The sequence below is a fragment of the Hevea brasiliensis genome, chromosome 14 (genome assembly GCF_030052815.1).
Source record: "Hevea brasiliensis isolate MT/VB/25A 57/8 chromosome 14, ASM3005281v1, whole genome shotgun sequence".
Taxonomy (NCBI): Eukaryota; Viridiplantae; Streptophyta; class Magnoliopsida; order Malpighiales; family Euphorbiaceae; genus Hevea; species Hevea brasiliensis.
This window is the reverse complement of record NC_079506.1, coordinates 5,447,286-5,474,154: the sequence shown is the minus strand read 5'-3', so window position 1 is coordinate 5,474,154 and position 26,869 is coordinate 5,447,286. Positions and strand designations below refer to the sequence as shown.

The window sequence follows — 26,869 nt, the reverse complement described above, 5'->3', positions numbered from 1 at the left end:
AATATTAACAAAAAAGGAAATTCAATGTTATGAAATTAAATAAAAGAATTTTAATTTATCTATAATTGAAATTAGATGGCATCAAGGGTTGATTTTTCATATAAATTCATCTTTCTAGTTAGGTTAGATGGTGATAATTACTTAATTAATAAAGTCATGTATACAAATTTGAAATAAAAAATTGCAAACTAAAAGATTTCTGTGTGACATGTGCCACAATGTTTAATCTCAAATTAAGAAAGTGTAAATAGTTCAGGGTACTATTGTTAAAAGAAAAAAAAATTCAGGATATAATTATAAAAATAATAAAATTTGGGTTTTTTTTTCCCATTATCCCCAGAAAAATTATATAAAAAGAAATTGGTGATATAAATAGGGGTGAGCAATCGGTTCAAACCGAACCGAACTGAACCGAATTAAATTATAAACCAATTTTAGAAATTTATTTCGTTCGGTTCGATTTAATCAATGAAATTAAACAATTAATATATAAAAATTGACTATATAAATCATTATTCCAAAAAATTAAAATCAAAAAACCGATTAAATTTTAAAAGGTAGATATAAATACTAAATTTATAGGTTTATTGGTTTATTTTCTCAGGCCCAATGGGAAAAAGGGTTGATTAAGCCCAGTAGGCCCAAAGTGCAAGGCACGGTTCTTGAGTCTTGTCACATTGATTACTCCAGGGATTTCTGATTCAGAATTGAAATCAACACTGTTAATTCATAGAAATTGGGATTCTAAATTAGACTGCAATGTTTACATTAATTTCATTTTTGGTTTAATTTTAATTTCAGTTTAATTTAATTTGAGCTAATTTAATAGTTAATTTTTTTTTTTGAAAATATTGATTTAAATTGGATCAAGTCAGTTTTATTCTGTGTTATTTCTCTATGGCATAAAACTGTAAAATTAAGACTAAAAACAAAGCAGAAAATTGTTAATAATTTGGCATATATTCAATAGCACTGAGGAGAAACTTTCCCCATGTCTGTCAATTTAACATTAACACAAGAAGCTTTAGCAAGTTCATCTTCTTCAAGTCCAAGAATGATATCCTGCAACAGAATTCCTTGGCAAGGGAAGGTCTTGCTGCAATCAAATTTCATGGCTACTTCTGAAGCACTTGTTCCTTGTATGTTCCTGTACATTATATTGCTTACTTGCACAGCTGATTTCTGCCATTAATTAGAACAAGGAAAAAAATGCTGTTATGGGTTTTTTTTTTTTTTGAAAAATGAAAAAAAAATAGTTGTTAAGTACCTGCTCTTTGCATGGATCATCTTGATCACAATAGTTTTGATCAATAATTATAGGATTGGTCACATTTTTCATTATAAGATTTTGAAATACTATGTCTTTTGCATATCCAGACCCTCCCTGCAAATCAAGAAAATCAAATATTTCATTGTTTACAAGACTATCAATTTAACCAGTGAGATTTAATTTAGTAATATTAAAATTGTTTTTAAGGATCTGCAAACTCGAATTTAAATCCTAATAGAAAACTAGTACAAACCCAGAAAACAACTGCCAAATTCTTTGAGTTCCTATATGTTTTTATGATTTTCTTGCCTAGATCTACTTCACTATAAACTCAAGACATTGTATGGCAAGGTTCATCTATTAAATATATGAGTCTTACATGTTTGTATCTTATATTCATAGAGACCAAGTGTAGGCAAAAATTTAGATATTTTTTTTTTTTATCACAACACTACTTGCGGCTATAATTTAGGGAACCTTAATTTTCTTAATTTAATTCATGGACTTTGAAAGAAGGGTATTTAGAAAAAGGGGTCTCACCTGCCAAGTCTTAATTCTGACCCCATTAGTGGTTCCTGAAAATGTTGCTCTATTGACTAACACATTAGAAACTTCAGCTTCTGAATTATCAGCTCCTAAGCTACCAATACTGAAAACAACAACATAGAAAAAGTAAAGAAAGAAATTTAGGGTCAAATCAGATAAGGAAAAATTACATATAACCATGTGCAGAGGAGAAATTGATTAGGTATGAAGTTGGCTAGCTAGAGTTGAACATTGCAGAGACAGAGAGAGAGAGAGAGAGAGGGAGAGAGAGACCTTATTCCATGTCCTGGTCCACATATAATATCTGTGGCTTCAACATATCTGGACCCATTGACTATTGATATACAATCATCACCTTCAACAAACACATTTAAACAAATGTTAATTATATGATACTTGCAGGTATTTCGATTGAGTTGCCTCGGGAAAATTTTGATATTTTGAGAAGAAATTTTGAAGAATTTATTTGGAATTTTTATAAGTTTATGTACCTGTTCTTATGACAGAGTTTGTTATTCTGATGCTATGGGTGCCAGTGACATGAATTCCATCAGTGTTAGGGCTGTTCCCTGGTGCAGTCACAAGGAGATTCATAGCCTTGACATTAATACATTTCTCAAATCTGAGATGCATCTTTTGTGCATTTTTGAACCACAGATTGGATACTATCAAATTCCTGGACTCATTGAAAGTGACAGCCTGATAAAATAATAATTTTTTATGAAACTAAAGAAAAAAAAAAGCCATTTCTTGAAAAAGAAAAGAGCAGAATCATGAACTTACAGTGGGTGCAACTTTACAGGGCTGGAAAGAAATGGAAAAGGAAAAAAAAAAGCCATGATTATTTGCAAATTTTGATCATTGTGAAAATTGAGGAAATTAAAGATTAATTCAATCAATTGCTTACCATGTCTTTGTTGATTTTGCAGGAGTTTTCCCACCATATCCTACCATTGCCATTGATAATGCCACCACCTTGAACTTTGAGATTGTTTACATTATCAAATACAATCCAATGTCTTCTATCATCTTCATACTCACTCATTTTATTAGAAGCTTTTATTGTTCCATAAATCTGGAATGTCAAGAAAAAAAATTTATGCATATATATATAAGCAAAATTAAGCATTATTTTTGTATTATATTGTTGTGATTGTGCATATATATATATATATGTGTGTGTGTGTGTGTGTGTGTGTGTACACACACACATACATGCATGGGAGATATATGTGTTAACTAACCTGGAATATAAGATCAGATTGACAAGGACCTAAAAATGTGATAGGTTTAAGGTGATAAATCCTGTTTGGAACAACAATAGTAGCAGTTTGTTTGGAAGAACAAGCCTTGTCCCATGCTTTGTTGAATGCCTAACAAAATCCCAACAGAAAACATCCAATATTACCCCCACAAGAAGAGCTAATTAAAATGTCCAAATTCAATATGATCAGAGGAAATTAAAGAAATGGGATTAACCACTAAATGATCATAGTAATTCATACCTCACTATCATCTGTTCCATCAGCCTTTGCTGCAAAATCATCCACATTGATCACTACTTTATTTGATGAACTTGTAGTAGTAGAAGTGCTTCTGTGCCTAACAAGCTTGGAAAAGCCAGAATACACTGGCTTGGAGCTAATTTTCTTGTCAAGTTCAGGAACATCAGCATATGGGTTTTCTTGGTAAGTGCCAAAACAAGAAGTAAAGAATGTTAACACAAGGAAAAGAATGAGCACATGCTTTGCTGGGTTTTGTGGGATCATTTTGTCTTCCACTATACCTTCAATCAAGGAGATGAAGCAAACAAAAGGGATGATAAGGTAAAGTTGCTAGTATAATAGGAGTTATATGGGTTATTGACATACACACACAAATATATATATATATGCATAAAGAGTTCGCTTTTCCAAGTAGAGTCGTTTTCAATGCTACGAAATATTAAATTTGAGCGTCAATTAGAGTTAAACAAAAAAAAAATTTCAAGAGAGAGAAAGGAGAGAAGAATGGACTTTGAAGATCAATCCTAGTTTGAGTGATAGAGGCATGGAGACTGAGAGATGCAAGAGATTGAGAAGAAAGGATTATTGGGCTGTTAACAGACTTTTGCTTTCGCAATTTCTTGTCCATTCAAGAAAATGAAAATGGCAGTTAAGTTAGTTATTCTTTAGACCAAGAAGAGGGGAAAAAAATTTTTTGTTCAGTATTCATGGTTGCTTGTTTATCATGTATAGGTGTGATAGGGAAATTCTTGCCTATATCGATAGATTTACGATATAAATACATAAGATTTATATATTTAATAAGTGAGTCACATTATATATTTTTTGTATATCACCTAATCAATCATTTGCACATTATAATTAGGGGTGAGCATTCGGTTCAAACCGAACCGAACCGAATCAAACCGAATTAAATTATAAAAATCGAACCGTAAGTTTTAGAAACCGAACCGAACTGAACCGAAATTGGTGAAAAACCGAATCGAACCGAACCAATCTATTTTGGTTCGGTTCGGTTTAAACCGATCGGTTTGATTTTTTATTGATTTTTTAATTTAGACTTGATTTTCAAATTATTTGATCTAATTTTAACTTTGGTTTGAATCTAATAACCATGAATCAATGAAATTAAACAATTAATATATATAAAATTAAATATAATTCACAAATTTTTCATAAAAATAAATCAATTCAAAAATCAATTCGGTTCGATTTAATTTGATTTGACTATATAAATTACTATTCGGTTTGGTTCGGTTTAATCGATTTTTTTCTCTTCAAAACCAAACCGAACCTAAATAACCGAAATTTTTATAATGTAAAACCGAACCGAACCGATTTAATTTTAAAACCGAACCGATTGAACCGAATTGACTAGGTTCTGTTTGGTTTTTCGGTTTGAACCAAATTCTGCTCAGCCCTAATTATAACTGTAATTACTTAATTAATAAAGTCAGAATATGAAATGAATACAAATTTGAAACAAAAATTTGCAAACGACTTACAAATTTCTTGAATTGGAAAAATCTGCAAATTGCAAAACCAATTAGTCCCTGATTAACGCAGCTTATAACTGCCAATTAAATGGATTTTTAGACAGTGGGTAATACTTTTCAAAGTCACCTTTCAATTGGATCAATGTAGACATTGGTAATCATACTTCAATTTGTGTTTACTTTTTTTTTCCCCAAATTTATTTTAGAAAATTTAAAGATAGGAGCTTTTAGGCTTTGAATTTCTGAACCACTATAAAAGTCAAATTAGCTCTTCAACTCTACTTCTAACGTCAATTAATATGTCAACTTCAATTCAATTCAATTAAGTCTTTATAAAGTTGGATGTTAAGCAATAAAGGCATATATTTTTTAAATTACGGTATATCGAATATCAAATGAGATACGAGACCAATAATATATGGCTTAAAATAAAAAATAATAATAAAAAGCTAGATTGTGTTTGGTAAAGTAAGTTGGGGGAGTTAGCACAATTTTAGGCGAATTAGTCATTGAGAGAGAGAGAGAGAGAGAGAGAGAAGGTAAGATTATGGTGAGGTAAGAGTATGGAATTTGCGTGTGCTTAGGGTGTGGGAGCTGAAAGAAGAAAAAGAAGAAGTAATAGTATCATCATTATGGTCAGTTGTTGCTTGACTTGCCGTGGTGTGTTTGGGAAAGAAAGCAAAGAGGGGATGGCTCGTTACCACTCACTCCAAGGAGGCTTTCTTGATATGAGTGAATACTATTCGGTTTCGATAGAATAAATTGAACTTAATAGTTTTAAGTCAGTAATTTATTTCACTTCAGTTTTTAAAGTGATTCGATTCAGTTGGATTTGATTTTAAATTTTAAAAATTTCAGTTATTTCGATTCGATTCAGTTTTGAAAAGAAAAAATCTGTTGAACCGAACCGAATTATTTTATTAATTTTTAAATTACTTTATTTTTATAGGAAATTAATATATCATATGTATTATTATTATATATATATATATATAAATTATTTAATTTTATTGATTAATGGTTATTAGGTTCAAGTCAATGTCAAAATCAAATCAAATCCAAAAAAAACGATCGAGCGAATGAATTACCGCGGTTAAAATTGTTCAATTTTTTTTTTTTTTATTTTTTAATTATAAAAAATATATAATAATATTATTTTATTTTTATCGATTCGATTCGATTTGATTTTAATAAAACACCTATTATTTTCTGAGCTTTTGTATAATATATAAGAGCATATTATCTGTTATGATATGTGATAAATTCTCTTCTTTAGAAGGAATATGATATATCAAAAAGCATTTGTCTAGAAAAATTTTAATTTAAAACTATTCATAATCCGTTTCAATTTGGATAAAACTTGAAATAATTTACTAAATTGAGATTTTCAATTAATTAAAAGTTAATTTGATAACTCGTATGGCCTGACTTAAAGTCAATATATTTAAATTAACGGTATGTTTGGATGAAGTGTAAAAATATTTTTCAAAGTAAGATAATGAAAATGAAGATATTAAAATATTTTTATTCCACCATTCGATAGATTGAAAAAATGAAAATTTTGAAAGTTTTAAAACTTTCAAAAATTTTAAATATTTCAAAAAAAAAATTATTTCAAATAAAATTATTACTTTAAAAACTCATACTTTTTATCATAGAATAAATAGATTTTTTTTTTAAATTTGTTATGATTCAACTTTTGTGCAAATTTTAAGTTACCTAATCAAATTTTTTTATATATTAATTTATTGTAATATAATAAATAGTAGGTCACTCCATAGTCAATATATGTTTCACATGATAATGAAATTGCAGGTAAATTCTCACTCTGCTAGCTCTTTCTTCAAATGATAATGACCATTGCTAGTAGAGACCTTTCATTTGGGAAATTCTTAGACGCTAGAGAGTTCATGAGTCAATGGTTTTAATATTTGGGTTTTTATTTATTTTTTATATTAATTTCATGAAACATATATAATTTAATAATTAGTATAATCATTGTATGTATAATAAATGCAAATATATATATATATTTTTTTGCCACTTATATTAGCACAACACACAAGCATAATCTATGAAAAGAAGAAGAGAAAAATAACAAAAAAAGAAAAAAAATGGTTTACTTGATTTGAAAAGTCAATTAATTTTTAAAGAGACAGTTATGTTAGTTAAATATGCCTTTGAATTTAGTTAAGGTCAGTACATAACTTTCCAATCTGCCACAATACCTACTTTTTGACTAAGCAGCATTTGTTAATTTTCAGTTAGGCTTACAAGCAATTATATTTCTTGAATATGACTTGTTTGACCTCAAAACAAAGATAATCTTACTTCAATGCTTATTAGTCAAGCCCCATATAATTTTTTTAACCTATTTTTTCCCCCATATAAAAAATAATTTATTATTTTAAAATTTTATAACTATAACACATTTAATTTTATTTTAAATTAATTTTTAATATCTTCTAATTAATATTAATTAAAAAAATATTTTTCATAATAATAGTTTTCCACAGATTGCCAAATAAGTCTTAAGATAATCAATTACACATTGTTTGTTTGTAACCCATTTAGAGCTTGGGGCCCAACCCATTTACATGAAGTGTAATTGTGGAATCCATTTGCATGAATGATAGAATTTTGTCAAACAGATTGTGTACATAGCTAGAAATGGTTTGAAAGTGTTCATAATTTGTTGGCTTTTATCAAGCCTTGATCCAAGGCTTTGTACTTATTAGCATATGCTTTTGTACAACTGTGGAGTTAATTAATTTTATTTCTATTTTTTAAAATAAATTTATTTTAAATTAAAAAAATAAAATTTTTTAATTTAAATATGAAAATTGACAAAAAAAAAATTAAATTGAATTCTTATAAAATTTTAATTTTTAAATTAGGAGATAAAAATATATTTTTTAGTCTAACTACTTATTATAAAAAAATTATATTTTCACAAATTTGGGTTTTTTTTTTTCTTTTTTAATGCATTGAGCATTAGGCTCTATACATATTTGATGTCCCTTTTCATACCAATGTAGTCAAGCCTTGGGATAATTAGCAAGAATTTAGAGAAAACCATTTCAATTGAAGATTGAGCAAAGGTTGAATGATCCTTGGAGGGCATTGTTTGTAAATCCTTGTGGAGCATAGTTTGTAAAGTTAGGAAATTGACAAGTGACTGCTCTCCATCAACATGTCCATAAAGTCTAAATAAAGGACACTGCCAACCCTTTAAATCTTACAACATTATGCCCCTTTCACATTATGGTTTATGGGCTAAAATTATTTATAAAAAAAATGCAATAAATAGTTTGAAAAAAAATTATCTTATTATTGTAATATTTTAATAATTAAAAATTATTAAATTTAATTTTAAATTATTTTTTAATATTTTTAATTAATATATTTAAAAAAAAATTTCTTTTTCAATAGTTACTTTAACAATTATACCAAATAAAGGTGAACAAAAGCCTAAATAAAGAAGGAAGCTATGACACTCTTCTTCCTTCTTTGGCGTGTGGTCCTCAACTTCCACCCCATCAGCTATAACGTGTCCGTTTAATGTTACACTCAGAGATCTGGAACTGTTTTTTTAAATAGAAATATTATTTTATATATTATTAAAAAAAATAATTTAAAAAAATTATTTTCAGATTTTTATAATTAATATATTTTAAAAAATATATTTTGTATAAATGATTACTAAAGATATAAAATTAAAATTTTGATAAATATTCGAATAATAATAAGAATAATTTTTTTAATTAAATAAAAAAATTCTTCAAAAAGTATTTAATTATTTTAAAAGTTAGTTTCTATTTGGTACTGCTCGTTTGCAATTCTCACAGTAATTTAACATCCCATAGAATCCAACCACGTGGCAGTTCCACTACCAACACCAACAAAGAAGAGAGATAACCTCTCATCATCACCGCATATTTTCCACTGATGCCTCTTCACTAGAGCCAAAAAAAGAAAAAAGATGGCGGAGGTGGAGAAGAAGCTCGGAAACAGTGGCGGAGCCGGAGCTCCGATTGTGGAGGTGAATCCGAAACCGAGAAATGGACTCACTTCAAAGCTTGTTGACTTGCTGGAAAAGCTGATCGTGAAATTAATGTTTGATGCCTCCAAACCTCTCCATTATCTCTCTGGTAACTTTGCTCCTGTTACGGATGAAACTTCTCCGGTCAAAGACCTTCCTGTCAAAGGTTACCTTCCTGTGAGTATATATATATATATATATATATATATAATTAACCGTTTAATTACTTTCTCTAATATATATAATTAAGTTGCTAAGAAGTGCAGAAGTTTGAGCTTGCAGGGTTTATTATTATTTTTTTTTTTCAAATTCCCAATTTGTATTGCTGTGAAATTTTATGTTCTTACACTCTTTTTTTGTTTTTTTCTAAAATTCTTGAAGCATTGCTTGAATGGGGAGTTTGTGAGGGTAGGTCCTAATCCAAAGTTTACACCTGTGGCTGGATACCACTGGTATGTCCTATTCAGCTTTTTCCTTTTCTTTTCTTTTGATTAGGGGTTGAGAAGTTACTTTTTCTTGTTAATGGAAATGAAGAGGGAAGTTCAGGTAGATGTAATTTGTGCTAATTATTGTTTTCTCTTGTTGCTGTTTGTGCAGGTTTGATGGAGATGGGTATGTGAAATTCTGCTACATTCGTAGTACTAGATTAATAGAATTTGCTGCATTGATCTTTTGGAAAAATTTAGAGGGAGAATATGAATATTCTACTTCTGTTTTTCTTTTATTCTCCCGCATAATTGTCCCAATGTCTATTATATACTATTTTTTGTGGAATGGACGTCTTATATTCCTTAGCCAAATGCACAGTTAGTCAACTACTTGATTCTCCTACACTGCACAGCAGTTGACTTTCCATTTGCAGAAATGCATCCCCCATTTGTGGTAGTACACCCGTCACTGTTGCACAGTAAATCTGTAGGCCACGTATACCATGGGTATAAACTATAATGAAGTGTTTCAGCAAATTATTTGATTCTTGATCTGTTACTCTTCATAAAGCTCTGTTTTCTCTAGTAATATGAGTGGTATCATAAATTTTTGAAACTTGGGTGGTTGCTTTATTTATCAGGACCATACTTGTTGACATGTTAATTATGTCTTTCTTTTAAAAGAAAATTAGTTCTTGTTGTAATCAAATTTGCAGCATGATTCATGGTATGCGGATCAAAGATGGAAAGGCAACTTATGTCCGTCGCTATGTGAGGACATCACGCATTCAACAAGAAGAGTTTTTTGGAGGTTCCAAATTTATGAAGGTATAATACTGAACTACCTTATAAGTAATTCATTTTATTTGAAATATGAATAGGGAAAATCACCTTATGGTTTATCACTTTTGCACTCAATGAACTTTTTTTTTTTTTTTGGTATGATGAAATTTCATCTACTATCATTTTAGTAGCATTTTGACTAATATCATCCTTATGTTGTGTTATATCTATATAGGATTTAAAATTTATAAAATCCCCTGACATTTGACTAAATTTACACTTTAATCCTTTCAATAAATTACTGTATACTTTAAGTACTTAAGTTTTTTCACTTTACCCAGATTTTAGCCCTTCTGTTTTCAAAAGAAAAAAAAATTCTTAATTCTTAAAAAAATTAAAAGGTGATAAGAGTAAAATTGTCTTCCTTAAGATGAAAGATTAAAATACAATAAGAGGAATAAACTGCTTTTAAATTTTTTTTCCCCAAAAAGTCAAAGGAACTATATGCTTCTTTTTTTTTTTGAAAAAGCTAAAGTGTACTTATCACTTTATGGAGAGCATGGGTTCCCTATGTGTATGCTTTTACTTGTAACTCAACTCAACTCAACTAAGCCTTTATCCCAAAAATTTGGAGTAGGCTATATGGATTCGTTTTCTCCACTCTAAACGATTTTGGGTTAAATCCTCAAAAATGTGTATTGCTTCTAGGTCATGTTGTACTGCTCTCCTCCAAGTCAATTTAGGTCTACTCCTTTTTTTTCTTTCTATCCTCTAACCTAATATACTCTACTTGTCTAACTGGAGCCTCCGTATGTCTACGCTTCACATGATCAAACCACCTCAATCTCCATTCTCTCAACTTATCCTCAATTGGCACCACTCTTACCTTTTCTCAAATACTCTCATTACCGACTTTATCTAGTCCAGTATGACCACTAATCCACCTTAACATTCTCGTCTTTGCAACTCTTATCTTAGACGTATACGACTCCTTCAGTGCCCAACACTCATTACCATATAACGTAGCCAATCGTATGGCTGTACGGTAAAATTTTTCTTTCAACTTATTGGGAATCTTATGATTACATAAAACTCCCGTGGCACGTCTCCAATTGAGGATAAGTTGAGAGAAGGGAGATTGAGGTGGTTTAGTCATGTGAAACGTAGATATACGGAGGCTCTAGTTAAACAAGTAGAGCACATTAAGTTAGAGGATAGAAAGAAAAAAAGGGGTAGACCTAAATTGACTTAGAGGAAAGTAGTACAATATGACATAGAAACATTACACATTTCTGAAGATTTAACCCAAAATCGTGTAGAGTGGAGAAAGCGAATCCATATAGCTGACCCCAAATTTTTAGGATAAAGGTTTAGTTGAGTTGAGTAGATCATTCTTCACATCTCTATATTTCTTCATCAAGCTTCTAATGAGAAAGATCGCTTCCATAGTTGAACAAATGGGCATGAAGTCAAATTAATTGAGAGAGATAAAAGTATCATGACGTAGTCGATGCTCCACAACTCTCTCCCACAATTTCACAGTATGGCTCATGAGTTTAATTCCCCTATAGTTTGAGCAACTCTTATGTCTCCCTTATTTTTAAAAATAGGTACTAAAATACTCCTCCTCCATTTATCAGGCATTTTTTTTTTAATTTAGAATCTTATTAAATAATTTAGTTAACCATGTCACTCTCATATCTCTAAAACACTTTCACACTTCAATTGGTATTCCATCGGGTCCACAGGTTTTACCCACTTTCATTCTCTTAAGTGCTTCCTTTACTTCTAAAGATCTAATCCTTCTAGTATAATTCACATTCTTTTCTATTGTTCTATAGTATATATGCTTTTACTTATATTAGAAAAAAAAATGATGCCAAAATGATAATGAATTAAACCTCGTTATACTAAAATGATGTTAAACATTGGTATAACTGTTAAGATTCTTAGCATTGAACCACACAATTATTTTCTGAACTTATAAAATCACTGTTATGTGTAAAGCTTCTACATTTTTATGTTATTGCTTTATTCTTCAAAAGAAACAAATAATAAAGTACTTGAACTTGGAGTTCTACTGTTATAAGGGACTGATAACTTATATTTGCTTAATATAAAGCTTCTTTTGGTTGAAACAATATAGTTTGGACTCACCTTCATGTAGGATTATATAGATTTTTTTTTTCTTTTGGAAGGCTTTGTGTTTGTACTTTCACAGACTACAATGAATTATATGTTATTGCCCGTACATTTGAAATTATAGTCATACAGCATATATCCTAATTTCTATATATCCTAATTTCACTGCAACTTCAGGACTTCTTCTCTCTGAAGAGCATTGTTAATGGTTTCAAATTTCAATATCCTTTATCATACATCTTATGCTTTTTCTTGCCAGTCAAAGAACGGCTAAAATTCATGCTTCAGATGTTTTTTGGTGTTAACTTTCTTTCCATTTTTCAATCTCCATTTGCAGATAGGAGATCTTAAGGGGCTGTTTGGACTACTCATGGTTAACATGCAGATGCTGAGAGCAAAATTGAAAGTATTGGACATGTCATATGGAAACGGGACAGGTGAGTTTCTTGATGATGCTACTGCTTAAATGTCAGAGCCTTGTGGGATTATGCGCTTTTGGCAATTTCTTTCCATTGCAGTTATAAACATATTATTTCACTGGATGAGTAATGGATTTCCTTTCCTCATCCACTTTGCTAAGTATGTAAGAAGATACTTTTTGTGAAGGGCTGTAGGCATGTGCCTCAGAGGCAGTTAAACTTTTTAGCCAGGTTTTCCTTCAATTTAGAGGAAGTTTCCTTGGAAATCTCTTGAAACTTTGGAACATTTTGTATGTCATGTTCTTTCTTCTGGTGAACTAATTTGAACTAGAGATTCTACCTATGTGTCTGTCTTTGGTGTTACTGATATTGATCCTGGAAGAAACTGATTTGTCTGTAACCCTCTTCCAGCTAATACAGCTCTCATTTACCACCACAGAAAACTCTTAGCGCTTTCAGAGGCAGATAAACCCTGTAAGCTTAGCTTCTCTCTGTGTTTTCACTTTCAACAAAGATCAAAGAATTTCTTGAAAACCAGATTATTTGGTGCTTCTTGCTTTCTTTTAGAGGGAATGAAATATATTTCCATTGCATCCTGTAGATGTGGTTAAAGTTTTGGAAGATGGAGATCTACAAACTGTTGGCTTGTTGGATTATGACAAGAGACTTAAGCATTCCTTCACTGCTCATCCAAAGGTCGATCCATTCACTGGTAATATTCCCCTCATCAAGGAAACTTAGTCAGCAAGTTTTATAAAGTAAATTCCTTTAATATATGATTTCTTTGGATGCAGGAGAGATGTTTACATTTGGCTATGCACATGAACCCCCATACATAACTTACAGAGTTATTTCAAAGGATGGTGTCATGCATGATCCAGTGCCAATAACCATATCAGACCCCATCATGATGCATGACTTTGCAATTACTGAGAATTATGCAATTTTTATGGATCTTCCTTTGTACTTCAGGCCAAAGGTATGTTTCTTGAGTTCTTGTAGTTTCTGGATATGGTATGGAACACTAAAAGCACATTATGATTCCAGAATTGTGTGCACATAATGAAAATCCATACTGAAAGGAAAGAACTATTTAATTATAATAAAACAGTTGTTTATTAGTGGTTATGATCAATCAAGCCTTGTTTGATTGAAGCGAAAAATTATAAATTGTTTTCTTTCTCTCTATTAGTTTGTTGTCATGAAAGGAACTGATCCCACCACTAACTAGTTTCTGCCCAAGAAAAAAAAAATCTTAAATCTGTTTCACATTTTCAATACAAAAATGTAGAGTGAGAAAACTATGTTTATTTACGCACACATTTTGCTTCCAAACCATGCATCTGCAAGAAAATCAATTCCTTTCACTTTTTGTTATTTTCCCATGAAAATTCTCTTACAAAGCTTCTTGACAACCAAGTAGAGCCTTATATGAATTGAATCAAAACCATAGTGTAAGAAGTGGAGCTTCAATCAAGGCTGGACTCTTCTGGAAAATATTTTTGATTCAGTGACCTAAGTGGACATTGTTTATAGATGATTATCTTAATGTTTTCACAATGATTTTTCAGGAAATGGTGAAAGACAAGAAGCTGATATTCACATTTGATGCCACCAAAAAAGCTCGTTTTGGTGTTCTTCCTCGTTATGCAAAGGATGACCATCTAATCAGATGGTTTGAGCTTCCAAATTGCTTCATATTCCACAATGGTGAGGCCACTTACTTTTCAACATCCATTTAACATGCCAACAACATTCCTTTAAGTTGATCTCAGATTACCTGTATCTATAAATTTTGATATAGGCATGCTTAGACAGCTCACAAAGTAATTTAAGGTTTTCATGCTAGATCCTGGTTTTTGGCATTAGCAAGAAAATTGATATTTAGTGTTAACAGCTTATATCAAGCCTCATAATCTTAGATACACATACCTAGGCAAATTTCTTTATAGCCAGCTTGTGTTTGGCTCTTCATATATTATTTCAATCACCGTGTGGCTATTGTATAAAAATTAGTGAATACAAAATAGTAAGTTAAAATATGCAAACAAGTTATTATAGATTATTAGATTTAGACTTTGTCTTCATTTTGGATTCATCACGAAGGTAGAAAAATTATTTGGTTTGGATGGGCGTGAGAGTTTGCTGGCTTGTCTTTGGAGTTGTTTGGAGTCCACGAAGTTGGCATTTCTTTTGCTATAGTACACAATCCATTGCCATCTGGAACTTGCCTATAGCTTTTATACTTTCATAGATGCTTTATAATGGAATATAAATATGTAACAACTCCTGTTGGCTTATGGCAAAGCCAATCTACAACTGTCCATTCTGACTTATTACCTACTCTGTACTAGCCAATGCTTGGGAGGAGGGGGATGAAGTTGTTTTGATCACTTGCCGTCTTGAGAATCCAGATCTAGACCTGGTCAGTGGGACTGTCAAAGAAAAACTTGAGAATTTTGCAAATGAACTGTAAGAGAATTATTACACATTCCATGAATTTTATAATAGCTTTTCATATTTGTTTTCTGATTGTTGTTATTCTAAGCAGGTATGAGATGAGGTTCAACATGAAAACTGGGATGGCTTCTCAAAAGAGACTATCAGCATCTGCTGTTGATTTTCCTAGGGTGAATGAGAGCTACACTGGCAGGTATTATATACTCTTGGCATAGAGAGATTATGTACACTTGGTCCAAGAAGAAAAAGATATTGAATGTGAAAATGACTGATGTTCTTAGTTTGAGTTCATATTACTTCCTTCTTCGTTTGTGCCATTGATTAAATTGTCTGTTTCCAAGCATTTTTATTTAATGATTATCCTCTGAATTTAGGAAGCAAAGATATGTCTACGGAACCATTCTGGATAGCATTGCCAAGGTAACTGGGATTATCAAATTTGACCTGCATGCTGAACCCCAGCAAGGGAAAACAAAGCTTGAAGTTGGAGGAAATATTGAAGGTATCTTTGATCTGGGACCTGGTAGATTTGGTTCAGAAGCTATATTTGTTCCCCGTGAGCCTGGCTCCAGTTCTGAGGAAGATGATGGCTACTTGATATTCTTTGCGCATGATGAAAACACTGGGTAATCTCTTCCACCATCTGCAAACACGGAGAAAATCATTAGCCTATAAGATTTTTTTTTTTTTTGTTTTGGTATCCAAGGATTCATTTAATAAGTGAACTTAAGTATGCACAAATTTGATTTATATCCACTGATGGAGCACCAGGCTCTTAACCCTGCATTTTTTTTTCGGTGCAACCCCCTTCCTTACCCCAAGGACTAATGGGAGGATCAGGTGGTTTATAGACTTGTCTTTGCTTCTATCAAGTTGTCTAGAAGGTTATTCTCTGAATTTTTTTTAATGTGCAGAAAATCATCAGTGAATGTGATTGATGCAAAAACAATGTCAAGTGATCCTGTTGCAGTTGTTGAATTACCCCATAGGGTTCCATATGGATTCCATGCCTTCTTTGTGACAGAGGTGAATCTAACTTCCGCTACTGGTTTATTTTTTCTTTTCATTAGCAACTATTCTGTCTGTCTACATTAGTTTATTTAGTGGTGCTGCTTAGCTAAAATTCCTGCAATGCTGAGCAGGAACAACTTCAAGAACAGGCAACACTGTAATTGTTCAAAAGCAGAGAACATGGGACTTCTGAGTCAAAAATAGCAGATCTTGTGTCAAATAGATATCCAGGAGGCAAAGTGAGGTCCATTATAGAGTATAAATTTGTTACCTCATCGTCTGACATATAAAAACGTTAATTGTAATTTCTCTATCAATTAAGAGATGCTACTTAAGTACTCTAATCACTGTTCAATGCCCTAGCTAAATGGATAAAGAAGGAATCAATTATTCACTCCCCATATTATCACATCGTTGGAAATGATTTTTATGCAAGCCATAAATTTCATGTTCATGAACCATGACCCAGCAATTTCCTTGCCCCATTAAATTCGACTCTCAGTAGCCTTATCAAGACGGAGCCAACCCCTATTGCTTCAACAATAAACCAAGAAAGAAACAAACTTCATTTGACAGGAGATGCACGACTCAGCTATTGACATGCAAATTTACTATATAAAACCTTCCTGGTATAAGAAGATGCAACTGAAAACTGCATATATGAATACAACATGAGAACATCTGCACTATCTGATTGAGTTCCAGTAGATTAGACTAAAAACTGTTTGTCAACACAAGTCTATCTTCCCTTCAAGATTTCCATCTAGTCCGCATGCCCTTAGAAGCATCAGCATCGGACATTATCCGTGCTTTCTTCCGAGAGAAACAGATAGTTTGGAAAAATGCTGCAATGCTAAAGCATATGTATGTTGTGTCTTAACCCAACTCAAATCAGGTGGGAGTTGCCTACATGAATCATTTCCTTCAATTGCCCCTGTTTGTCATGTTTTCCTGAGATGCACAGATATTAAATCCTTTCTTGCAACTCCAAGAAAGTGCAACCGTCTTCTCCAAAGTGAATATTATAGCAAGAAACAAATTTCCAAAACAGTTCAACATAATCCTTCAACTCCAAGGGAGAAGAAGAAAACTTTTTTCCATAATTCCATCCATAATTCCATATTCATATCAAATCCCATTTATAATATAAGGGATTCATCCAGACTCATCTCATCCAACAACTGATATAAATGTAAACCTACTATCAGAATCATTTTTCATAATACAAATGTAATTTCTAACACTCGGATAACAGCAGGAATGAGCATTCAAAAGCAAAAAAATTCTAAATAAACAAGGTAAGATAATCACATCAGGATTAGCTCATTTGATAAGTAAGGCTTTATAAAGTAAACTTTTCAAAGTATAGTTTTTTTATAGTTCTCAAACCTTAAAATATTTTAGTGTTTAGAAAGGTGGGAATGTTTATTATGGTATTTGAAGATTGTAATGAGAAAATCTTGCTAATCCACCAATTTGGTGAGTTGTAAAATAGAGATCCAAACACACAAGTTCATGGTTTTTAAAAGTTGACAAACCTCCCATTACTTTAAGATACTTTCTCCCAAAAATCAAGGGTTTAAAGCCAAGCCTTTCCTAAGCACCAAAATCATCTAAACTTTGATATTTATACACAAACAAATCAAAAGCTTCACAGCATGGCTCAAAGCCTCAAACTAAAGGATGCTTAACACACACAATAGATGTAAAATGTCTCCAATTTAAAGTATCCAATCAAAGCGAACTACATCCTAATTCTTCTCACTCAAAAATTAAAAATCAAAGCTTTTTTTTCTAGAAAAAAAAAAACAATAATTTTTAAAGAAAAAGCATAACCCAATACATAAATACACAACATTAAGCAAGGGGGGGAGGGGTGGGGGGAATAACAAAAGATAAAATAAAAAAAATTCCTTTGAAATGAAGAAGGAAAAAAAAGATATCCCTCGGCATTTCGCCCAATTTCCACCTGGTACATGAAACTACGAAATGGTTCCTCAACCTCTTTGCATTCATTTAATGTCTGCACAAAGGGAGCGTCCTTTCTTTTTTCTTGATAAAGAAAAATTATTTCATGTACATTTTTCAGATTACTAAATTTCTCGTCACTGGGATATCACAAATGCATCTGTATAAAGTAGAAGAAATACTCAACAAAAACGAAACAAAAAGAGAAGCAGATGAAGAGAGCAAGACCCATGATCTGAAATTGAGATTTATGAGTTCATCGGCGGCTGAATGGTTTGGAGAAGAGAAGGGTTTTGGCGAAGAAGAGGTGATAACTGGCAAGCAATAAAGTAACTAGGGAAGGAAGAGTTTTAATCCTCTGCTGTCCTCAGCATTGTATGCCACGTAGGTTCTTTTTTTTTTTTTTTTTTTTTAATGTGATCAATAATCAGTCGTGAAACTACGTCTCCTGAGTTGAATTATACTAGGGCAACGAAATGAGAGATTTTCCACGGCGCCGTTTTCAGTTAAGGAATCCAACCAGCGGTTTAGGGCTCCAAAATACTAGAATTGATATTTTACAGGCTTTGTCTAGACCCGGTTTATCCTCAAAAGATAAATAAAAATTTTTAATGCAAAAATTATTAAGGATATAATATATAAATATATTAAATATTTAAAAAATATATTTTGAACCTATAAAGTAAACTTATACAACAAATTACAGCATATTTCAAATTAACTTATATACAATTTAATTTAAAAAGAAAAAAAAATTAAAAACTAAATTATTAAATTTATATATTTTATCAACTATTTAATTTATATATTTTATCAAATTATATGTATAATGCACATGCATCATCCCTCTCTTAATTATGTGAAACTTATTCTCAAGAAAAGTGTTATACATTCTTCCAACATGCATGCGAAAATCCATAGACATGAAGAGTAATTAATTGTAGAATCTCTCATTTATTAAAATAAGGGATTTTATGCGTTAAAAGGGATTTTATATAATCCCACCTCCCATGAGAGATTTTTAAAATCTCCCATTTCGAGGGATTTTCAGAAATGATGAATTTTGTGAAATCCACAATATCTCCAACCAAACTTTGCCTGAAGAGAACTGGTAACAGAAGGAAAAACCAGTAAACCACCACCAACAACTAATAACATTGTTAAGATGATAGGGTACATCAGCAGCAGGCAGCAGTACACCCTTTTCTGCCACATACAAAAGAAGTCTTCACACTTGCATATAGCTCAATAGTAAACCACTTGTAATTACTACACGTGCAAACTATTTCCTAATGCATAGGTACAGAACTCAAGTTTTGGTATTTTTACACAAAGTGGTGAAGAAATGGAACTCCATGAAGATTCTTCCTCCCTCATCTGTGAGAATGCACCACGTTACCAAGTATCCAAAGCCAAGAATGAATTGCCTGAGGAAACCACTACATAGAGAGGATGAGTATGCCAAATGCCTCCAGCTTTGCCTGCAGAAGAAAGACCTCCCCCATGAGACGTAATAACAGGAAAGGGGAAAATGGAACTGAAAGTTTGATGAAGTTAGCAATCAAACCGGTGCAAAAGTGATGGAGGAGGCCCCACAACTTTAGGTGGAAACCTAATTGATGGGCAGGGCCCCATTTGTGACCCCATTCCTATGTGCGCTTTCCCTCTGCTGACCCAAGAAGCCTCTGGTCAAGATATCACCTGATGATGGATGATATATTGATGACAGTCCATGGCCATGACCATTACCATTACCATTGGTGGAAGGATGTGTTTGCATGTCCTGACCAGTAGATCCTTTTCCTTCTAGCTGACCACCAGAGGAGTCCAAATCTCCATTCCTGTTTTTGGGCAACCATTCAGAGCCTGAGAAGATGGAACATTGTCTTGAAGAATTAGCACCTGAATTTACATCTTTATCTCCTGTGGAATTCGTAGAATTATTTTCAGGCTTCTTGTTACTAAGAAAACGGCCTCCACAACCTCTTGCCCTTCTCATAGCATGTTGGTGTCGAGACTCATGAAGGTATGGCTGTAGCAAATAACAACATTCAAATCACATGACTGGACTTTATTTTGTGTCCAGAGAGCTTTAACCCAACCTCAAATTCAACATAGCAAATCAACAAAAGAGATTCCAAACCACAATGATGTGCACCTATGAACCAGGGTTCATTTGCATCTATTAATGCTCCATTCCATAAAATACTTCATAAGCATGCAAATTCAGCATGAACCGCACTCATCAGTAGCTCAACAAAATTCAATTTGTTCACATCATTTTCAGCTCTGTTTATAGAACACAATCAAGAACATGTTTTAGTTCACCCATTTAGTTGGTGATTTATAACAATTTTTTTCTCAAGCAAACTGAAAATAAAAGCGTTGGTTCTCTTAACTTCACAACCCCAACCTAGTCTTAATTTAGCGGAGGTGCTAATCACATAATGAACAATGCAGGACCTATACCACTTGGAACTTGGACACAGCTAATATAAATAAAATAAAATGCCATGAATTCTACCAATACAATTATTTCACCAACAAAAGAATCAGCCTAAGACTTTCACCTATGTAATAATATTTCTTTTGTTTGATTTGAAAACAGACATTGCTGTCTGTGACACTTCATAAAGTTTGATCATGACAAAGTGATTTGTCCTTTTAGAAACTCTCATCAACCTGCAGGCAGTAAACACTTTAAAGGGTGTTTATCACATAAGTTATACTAGGAAATGTGAATATTCTCTTAACTTCTATTATTCGCCCATAAAAGATCTAGTTTAATTTTCTAACACGAGCCAAAGTTAAGTCATTTCTTTGAAGCACTACCCATGAGAATTTTGATTCATGGAATCACAACCACCAAATTTCATATTTCCACAAGGTTTTTGAACTTCTCATTTATTGTGCCCATTAACACCGGCCAAGCAAATTAAGTAATTAACAAGAATTGTAAGCTACATACATAACTGATGAAGAAAGTTTAACATCTATTTATTACTTCATAGAAGAACTGCACAAAGTCCACAACATTGAAACCTAGTATAATTTAGCTACCGTGAAGCATTTTGGCTAGAGAAACTGTGATGCAGACTAGCAACTAATATTGGAAGGAAATGCATGAATCAACAAATCAACCTATTTTCATATTTGCTGAGAAAGGGAAAAAAAAAACTGCTTCAAATTAACAATGCAAGTCTATATCCCTTTCTTTTACAATGACAAATTTATATCTAAAGTCCAAACCTAGATTTGCCCATTAGAAAACCTAATTCATTCTGGAGAATCAAAAAGAATATAAAAATTGATCCTACCTTTCTGACTTTTACCGCTTTCTTTTCAAGCTCAGCCTTAGCACGTGCCTGTCTTCGTCTCAAAATACCATGAAATTGCTTTGCATTTACATAAACAGGTTCTTCTTCCATTTCAAGGGGCAAAGGCATTCTAGCATGATGCAAGAATTGAGTAGGTACCTAGCATCACATCAAGAATTATCAAAACTTCTACACGTCTGACATAAATAATATGCAAGAAATCTTTACTTTAATTGAATGATAGTGTAAAAAGCGACTGTAAGTCAGCCTGCAACATAACCAGTTTGACATATGCTGCAGTTTTGATAATTCAGTTCCCTTTGTTAAATACTAGAAAAAAATCCATAGAAATTCATTAATTGAATGAGACATCAATTCAAAAGGGAAAAGTGAATCTTGAAGAGCGAATAAAAAGACATGACATTTCCTTGAGACGTGGTAGAAAGTCATCTAGGGTACAAATGTAAAGCATCTTAAAGTTGAGGTGCGGTACAACTGTCTCTCTATTCTCAAAATTATTTTAGACACAAGAACATGGACTAACATACCATAGCTTGTGGCGCGTAAGTTACCATCCCACCGTATTGTGGATCCGGATATGGATATGATGTCAAAACCTGAAAATTATTTAAAACTCAGAACCGTGCACAGTTGGAAAATAAGTCAAATACCTAAAATGGGTCTGACGATGGCAATTACAATTGTATGTGCACAACACGTGTGCATTAGATCTGCAGGCACGTTTACATTTGGCATGCACGCACATATGAGAGAGAAGGAGAAAGATCTTACAATTGAGTGACCAACAAGTTCCATTTGAGAATTTGGATCAACGTGTCCACCCATAGCAACAGGTGCTGGCATTGGGGCCTGTTTGAGATGGTGTTCTTGTCCATTACTTCCATCTGGTCTAGAAAAGAAACATTTGCATTATTATCGTAATACAAGTTTATATCTGAAAGACATCTGATAAATTGTTACAATGGCAACACATCATATTAAATACCAATAAAATATTTTCCAAAATGAGAAGCAAAATTATCATATTTCATTTGAAGAACTCGAGGTACAGGTTATTATTGCTCAGTAAACATCCAATTACAAATAAAAATGAAATGATTCCATGTGCAAATAAGCATGTGTGCACTAAATCAGTCCCTAACAAAATAAGCGTAGCAAACTTCACTCCTTCAAAGATACTGTTCTTAGCGAGCCGCTGTTGAACTTTGCTCACTTTCTTTTGTTGCCTGCATCAGATGTGGGGATTTGATCAATGTACTTTCCTATGGTGATGGAAGAGGCAAGGGAGTCTAGCAGTAATTTTTGAGATCGAAATATTAGTGGGGTCACAGAACTCATAAAATCTTTTCTTATATTGTTCTTCTTTTATGGAATTCATAAAGGCAGAGAAATGCTATTTGAAAGATTTATTTGGTCATAGCCAAAGATAGGGAGAAAAAAAAAAAGAAATGGCCTTCCAGATTTATTCTAGAGTTTATCGTTGCACTGTCAAAATAGAAAGTTTCAATGATATTTATGTTATTGGATGAAATATAAACTGAGAGTATCAACAAAATCTTTCCTTTAACCAACCAAAAAGGCTTGGATATTATTTTCTGCATAAATCTCAGGTGAATTCCAAATACTTGCAATATTATAGGAAACAATCTCAAAAAAAAAAAAAAAAAGGAAGCATTGATTATATTGTCGCAGCACAGATGTTGAAAGACTCTTGCATGCTCTGAAGCATGGTCACTGCTTGTTTCCCGAACTCCTGAAAATATCAGAGACGGGAGTACCATGGGAACCAGTGAAAGTTCTTTGTTAGACGAATTAATAATGTCGACTTCAGGACTAACCAGCTTGTCCATAAATTCCATGGAACAAGGCTTGGATATACTCCATTCAAAATAGAACCACCTGTGCAGTTGAAACTGCATCAATTATGAAAATCTTCTAATCCCTTTGCTTCCACTAGGCAATTATCAACTAAAACATTGACATCATTCTAGAGAAGTGGCCTATCATAATTACAAATGGTTCCTTTTGGGATGGTTAAACTAAAGGATTGAATAAGCTATAAAAAAACCACCATGAGAGAAATTTTCCAGATGAACTTATGCACCATGTCTATTGCACATCACTGCAACCATATTTAGCAAATATATTAAATTCTTTTTAGGTGTCCAGCACTAAGACGTATCTCCATGCGTAGGACACTGCCACTTCAAGAAGCACTGAACGACCCAAGCATCCCTTGTAATGCCGACTGCAAAGATACTTTGTCCTTTCTATTGTCATATATTTAACAGGTCATAAGCAAACACCACCCACCCAACCTTCACCAACCCGCACACACGCACAAAAGGGGAAAAAAAAAGGGGAAAAAAAAAGAAGCTCAGATTACAATAAATCAGTAGCATGCTGAAGATAATAAAACTTTATGTTCATCAATCTCATCAAGAATTAAAAAGATTAAAAGGTTAATGCTAGATAATTCTTGTATTAAAATAACAATAAAGCCACTCTGTCTGATGATTTATGTATAAGTATTTTTTAAGTATATCAAGAGTGTTTTCATGAGAAAATTCTCACAATGAACAATAGTTGGAAGGGTAACTACCAGATTGTGATGATATAGCGATCTGAGTAACTTTATTGGAGTTTGCTCCATTCTCTAAGCCAGAATTAGCTAGTGACTGGATAGCTCCATCAGCAAGAGAACCATTCAGGTGCTCTGCTGAAGATGATTTTGATGCGCCTTCACCAAATGTAGGACCCCGCCACCAAGGTTGAGAGTAGATTGCCGATTGCAACACATTGTGTGCACTCTGATCTAACCGATGATCATCATTTTCAGGTTTTCCCGGCATTATTCACTTCCTTCTAGGAAAATTATCACAAATGCCCAACCACTCTACTGGAATAAAACAAGCAAAATAACAGAAACTGAAACAAAATAAAATTTAAAAAAAGAAACCTTGAACATTATATTTAAGTTATCAAAAGCTCAAAAAATTGGGGGGAAAAAAGGAAAAATAAATACAAGTTTCAATCCAAATATGGCTACTGATAGTGAAATTGGGAATTTTTGATGCTTACCATCACACTTTCCAAAACTGTACTACCACCTTAGGAACAGAAAACACATATGAACAGGTGCTTAATGTATATATACTATATACAGAACAAAGAATTCCACACAACAAAGATTCAAAGAAACAAAGAGAAGAACATCAAGTCTTACACGCATGCACGGTCAAAAGCATCATTACCAATGATCTTCCAAAAGAAACAGATGTACTCAATTGAAAACTACATCTTTAGAAATTAGAAGAAGGAAGAAAAGAAAAGCTTCAATTTCCATTTCAGTGATAGCTAAATTACAATTTTCATAATTTCAATCCAAGGCTCTGCTTAACTGAACCTAAAGACTAACAATTTTATCTCAATTAGGCCCAGATTTAGCTCCACTCCAAATTCAGCTATATCCACTTCATCATTAAAGCCAAGTTAAACAAACCAAAACCACAAAGTACAACTCTTACTATCCTTTTCTTGATAACCCAAAACTCAAAACTTTCAAATTTCCACAAAACCAAACAGAAAATTCCCCAACAAAAAGAGACCCATCATCAAAAACACAAAATTAGAGACTCCCCCAACAAAATTAGGATCAAAATAGAAAAGAAAAGAAATTTGCATAAAAGAATTACTTACTGTAAAATTGAAACCCTAGAGCTCTGGGAGCTTGGAGAATCTATGTGAAAGTCATCGATTTTGGTCCAAAATTTTCTTTAATTTTCCCTTTTTTGCAATTTTTTTCTCTGTAACCTCAAGAGCGACACAGTGGCATTTTGATGGAGAAAGAAAATATACTTATATAAAAATAAAAGTTAATGTTTATTTTTGGATTTTTCAAAAAAATGGAAATAATATTTTTTGAATTTAATTTTTTTATTATTTATTGCTTAAGCAAAGGTCGTTTTCTTTGTCTGTTATAAGGAAGAAAATGTTAAAATTGAGGACATGAGGGTGTAAACTTTTTCTATGACATAAATACCCCTGGTCAATTCTATTTTTTTAGATTATTTTGTAAAAAAAAATATATAATTTTTTCCTGCAAATTTTTTTTATTTTTTTATTTCTTTTTATAAATGCAAGACGTCAATTCGGTATTAGTATTTTATTATCTATTACCTCCATCCATTTTTATTTTGATAATTAAAAAAATAATTTAACAAATTTTATTTTTATAAAAATATATTAATAATTAACTAAATTATCTATTATTTCACTTAATTATTTTTTATATAAATATTTATTATATTTAATAGAAATAAAAAATAAAATAAAAAATAAAAATTTTAATATTCAATTTTCTAAATACAAAAATAATTTTAAATAAAAGAAAAATTCAAATGCTACGAATAAAAATGAACGAAAATTAGTATTTTCAAAAAATTTTGACTTATTTTAAAAGAATATGAGTTATTAGTTTAATTTAAGAGGAATATACATTTATTGTTCCATAAAGATAGGCTTACTATTTTTTTGAAATGGTAATTTATTTGTTAACATACTAACATGTTCTTAATTAATATGCATTAAAAATGTAAAATTTATAAGTTTTAGGAATAATTTAGCAATTATTTAATTTTTAATAAAACAATATAAGTTGAGTGTATATTAATATAATATTAAATAAAATTTATTGTTTTAACTATTTTAATTATATTTTCTTATTTCAAGTGAAAAAAGAAACAAGTTTATTTTTGTGAGATGGAGGGAGTACCTTCTATAATAATGGGGTGTATTTAATATAAGTTCGACCTCATATGAGAATTATCTTAATTATACTCAACTCAACACAACTAAGATTTTATCCCAAAATTTAGGGTCAGTTATATGGATTCGCTTTCTTCACTCTGAACGATTTTGGGTTAAATCCTTAGAAATGTGTAATGCTTCTAGGTCATGTTGTACTACTATCCTCAAAGTCAATTTAGGTCTACCCATTTTTTTCTTTCTATCCTCTAACCTAATGTGCTCTACTTGTCTAACTGGAGCCTCCGTATGTCTACGCTTCACATGACCAAACCACCTCAATCTCCCTTCTCTCAACTTATCTTCAATTGGCACCACTCCTTCCTTTTCTCTAATACTCTCATTACGGACTTTATCTAGTCTAGTATGGCCACTCATCCACCTTAACATTCTCATCTCTGCAACTCTTATCTTAGATGCATACGACTCTTTCAGTGCCCAACACTCACTATCATATAACATAGCCGGTCGTATGGCTGCATGATAAAATTTTCCTTTCAATTTATTGGGAATCTTACGATCACATAAAACTCCCGTGGCACGTCTCTACTTCAACCATCCGGCTTTAATTCTATGACTAACATCCTCCTCACATCCCTCATCTACTTGAAGGACTGAGCCTAGATATTTAAAGTGATTACTTTGGGACAGTACC

The 26,869-nt window shown here is 32.0% G+C and overlaps 3 protein-coding genes across 8 annotated transcripts; 1 reads left to right on the top strand and 2 right to left on the bottom strand.

Moving 5' to 3' along the window:
* Nucleotides 1-941: 941 nt before the first annotated feature.
* LOC110656724 (polygalacturonase) lies at nucleotides 942-4,022 on the bottom strand. The gene is made up of 9 exons (XM_058134990.1): nucleotides 3,322-4,022; nucleotides 3,061-3,189; nucleotides 2,724-2,891; nucleotides 2,600-2,620; nucleotides 2,308-2,515; nucleotides 2,090-2,171; nucleotides 1,811-1,919; nucleotides 1,268-1,384; nucleotides 942-1,182 (listed from the first exon to the last, which is right to left on the bottom strand). The coding sequence occupies exons 1-9, from the start codon at nucleotides 3,583-3,585 to the stop codon at nucleotides 964-966; spliced, it is 1,317 nt and encodes a 438-aa protein (XP_057990973.1). The 5' UTR covers nucleotides 3,586-4,022; the 3' UTR covers nucleotides 942-963.
* A 4,635-nt stretch (nucleotides 4,023-8,657) lies between these two features.
* On the top strand, nucleotides 8,658-16,446 carry LOC110656803 (carotenoid 9,10(9',10')-cleavage dioxygenase 1). 2 transcript variants are annotated; one of them, XM_058133988.1, is made up of 14 exons: nucleotides 8,658-9,036; nucleotides 9,241-9,311; nucleotides 9,457-9,471; nucleotides 10,004-10,115; nucleotides 12,550-12,649; nucleotides 13,043-13,105; nucleotides 13,233-13,343; nucleotides 13,426-13,610; nucleotides 14,203-14,341; nucleotides 14,986-15,103; nucleotides 15,183-15,284; nucleotides 15,466-15,717; nucleotides 16,006-16,117; nucleotides 16,234-16,446. In XM_058133988.1, exons 1-14 carry the CDS (start codon nucleotides 8,800-8,802, stop codon nucleotides 16,261-16,263), a joined length of 1,647 nt encoding a protein of 548 aa, XP_057989971.1. In that variant the 5' UTR covers nucleotides 8,658-8,799; the 3' UTR covers nucleotides 16,264-16,446. The 2 variants fall into 2 exon arrangements, with proteins under 2 accessions (XP_057989971.1, XP_057989972.1); XM_058133989.1 differs by lacking the exon at nucleotides 9,457-9,471 and having other exon boundaries at nucleotides 8,745-9,036.
* Nucleotides 16,447-19,182: 2,736 nt separating this feature from the next.
* Nucleotides 19,183-25,265, bottom strand: LOC110656802 (nuclear transcription factor Y subunit A-1). Of its 5 annotated transcripts, none has more exons than XM_058134892.1 (7): nucleotides 25,108-25,265; nucleotides 23,983-24,307; nucleotides 22,180-22,297; nucleotides 21,936-22,004; nucleotides 21,388-21,546; nucleotides 19,638-20,102; nucleotides 19,183-19,551 (listed from the first exon to the last, which is right to left on the bottom strand). In XM_058134892.1, the coding sequence occupies exons 2-6, from the start codon at nucleotides 24,258-24,260 to the stop codon at nucleotides 19,683-19,685; spliced, it is 1,044 nt and encodes a 347-aa protein (XP_057990875.1). In that variant the 5' UTR covers nucleotides 24,261-24,307; nucleotides 25,108-25,265; the 3' UTR covers nucleotides 19,183-19,551; nucleotides 19,638-19,682. The 5 variants fall into 5 exon arrangements, with proteins under 5 accessions (XP_057990875.1, XP_021669458.2, XP_057990876.1 ...); XM_021813766.2 differs by having other exon boundaries at nucleotides 22,180-22,292; nucleotides 24,011-24,307; XM_058134893.1 differs by having other exon boundaries at nucleotides 23,983-24,304; nucleotides 25,108-25,261.
* Between the last annotated feature and the right edge of the window lie 1,604 nt (nucleotides 25,266-26,869).

Bases quoted from the DNA above. Each gene is read 5' to 3' on its own strand.
- LOC110656724 (XM_058134990.1), bottom strand. From the start codon at position 3,585: ATGATCCCACAAAACCCAGCAAAGCATGTGCTCATTCTTTTCCTTGTG. The intron at 3,190-3,321 runs GTATGAATTACT...GGATTTTGTTAG, and splicing joins ATGGAACAGATGATAGTGAG to GCATTCAACAAAGCATGGGA. The intron at 2,172-2,307 runs GTACATAAACTT...TGTTTGTTGAAG, and splicing joins AAACTCTGTCATAAGAACAG to GTGATGATTGTATATCAATA.
- LOC110656803 (XM_058133988.1), top strand. From the start codon at position 8,800: ATGGCGGAGGTGGAGAAGAAGCTCGGAAACAGTGGCGGAGCCGGAGCT. The intron at 12,650-13,042 runs GTGAGTTTCTTG...ACCCTCTTCCAG, and splicing joins GTCATATGGAAACGGGACAG to CTAATACAGCTCTCATTTAC. The intron at 15,718-16,005 runs GTAATCTCTTCC...TTTAATGTGCAG, and splicing joins GCGCATGATGAAAACACTGG to AAAATCATCAGTGAATGTGA.
- LOC110656802 (XM_058134892.1), bottom strand. From the start codon at position 24,260: ATGCCGGGAAAACCTGAAAATGATGATCATCGGTTAGATCAGAGTGCA. The intron at 22,298-23,982 runs GTGAGAATTTTC...TTTCTTTTCTAG, and splicing joins CCTTCCAACTATTGTTCATT to ACCAGATGGAAGTAATGGAC. The intron at 21,547-21,935 runs GTATGTTAGTCC...ATGTGATGCTAG, and splicing joins CTTACGCGCCACAAGCTATG to GTACCTACTCAATTCTTGCA.